The sequence below is a fragment of the Octopus bimaculoides genome, chromosome 14 (genome assembly GCF_001194135.2).
Source record: "Octopus bimaculoides isolate UCB-OBI-ISO-001 chromosome 14, ASM119413v2, whole genome shotgun sequence".
In the NCBI taxonomy this organism is placed as follows: Eukaryota; Metazoa; Mollusca; class Cephalopoda; order Octopoda; family Octopodidae; genus Octopus; species Octopus bimaculoides.
Window position 1 is genome coordinate 29,364,556 of NC_068994.1, and position 1,194 is coordinate 29,365,749.

The window sequence follows — 1,194 nt, forward strand, 5'->3', positions numbered from 1 at the left end:
ATATATATATATATATATATATATATATATATATATATATATATACATACATCATACATATATATATACATATGTGTGTGTGTGCTCAAGATTAGTAAACATTAAAAATTTTCGTTTTCCGTCCTTCAATTTTAAGCTGCTTTTAGAGTTTGTGTGTTTAACTAGGTTTGTCTGTTTTATTCATTTGAAGGGTCATCTGCTGTAACTGATGATGGTGTGACACCTGGTGATTTAACTGGAACCAGGGAAATAAGAAATACCAATAGCGTAACTGAAATACACACTAAACCACAAACGAGTTCAACAAGAGAAACCAGTTCCACAACAAAAACCAGTTCCACAACCAAAAACAGTTCTACAAGAGGAACCAGTGACAAAATAAAAACCACTGCAATAACACAAGCTTCTTTAGTGACGTCCAAAGCACCCATGTGTTCTTGTGCTTGTGAACATGTGACACAACAGCCTCTCACCGAGAAGGATTTGGAAATTCTTAAGGATAAGTTAAAAAACGAGCTTGCCGTGGATAAAAAGAAACTGTCCCAAACAATTCGAGCCAAAACCAGTGCTCCTGACGAACGACGATCGGCTCAAAGTATAGGATTTATTGGTGTGATATTCCTATCTGCTGTACCTATCTTCATCCTTATTATAGACTTCCCTCAACTCTATGCAGGCATGAAAACTTTTTGCAGGAATGTTTCTAGTTTGTGTTCCGACAGAACGTCACATTAGACTTCTAGGAGCAATGATGAATTATTGCACGATGTATTTGGTATATACATACCTACATAACATGTACTTATGTATATGTGTATGTATAAATGTATATACGTATGTATGCATCGTGTATATATAAACCATTATGGACATACTTATAAATATTTTGTGTACGTATGTATGACTGCAAGTATGTAAGTATACACATGTATATATGCATGCATGCATATATATATGTATATATGTACAAAAATATGCTTAATTGTAAATATATATCTAACCATGTTTCAATTTATGCTCGTATGCATGTGTGCATACAACAATGTATGTACATACGGAGTTATATACTCCGACCCAACCCACAACCCGACACCTCCACACTCGTTCGTCTGGCCGAACTTGTCCTTTCACGCCCAAACCCGCCCTGCCGTCTCCCGCCCTGCCGTCTCCCGCCCTGCCGTCTCCCGCCCTGCC

The 1,194-nt window shown here is 37.2% G+C and overlaps 1 protein-coding gene across 1 annotated transcript in view; it reads left to right on the plus strand.

Annotated features, from left to right (window-relative positions):
• LOC128249447 (uncharacterized) overlaps positions 1–1,174 on the plus strand; it is a 27,208-nt gene extending 26,034 nt beyond the window's left edge. Inside the window, exon 7 of the mRNA XM_052973138.1 lies at positions 191–1,174. Within this exon, the coding sequence (XP_052829098.1) occupies positions 191–735 (545 nt within the window). The 3' untranslated portion in view covers positions 736–1,174. The remainder of the gene's footprint in view (positions 1–190) is intronic.
• The last annotated feature ends 20 nt before the right edge of the window (positions 1,175–1,194 follow it).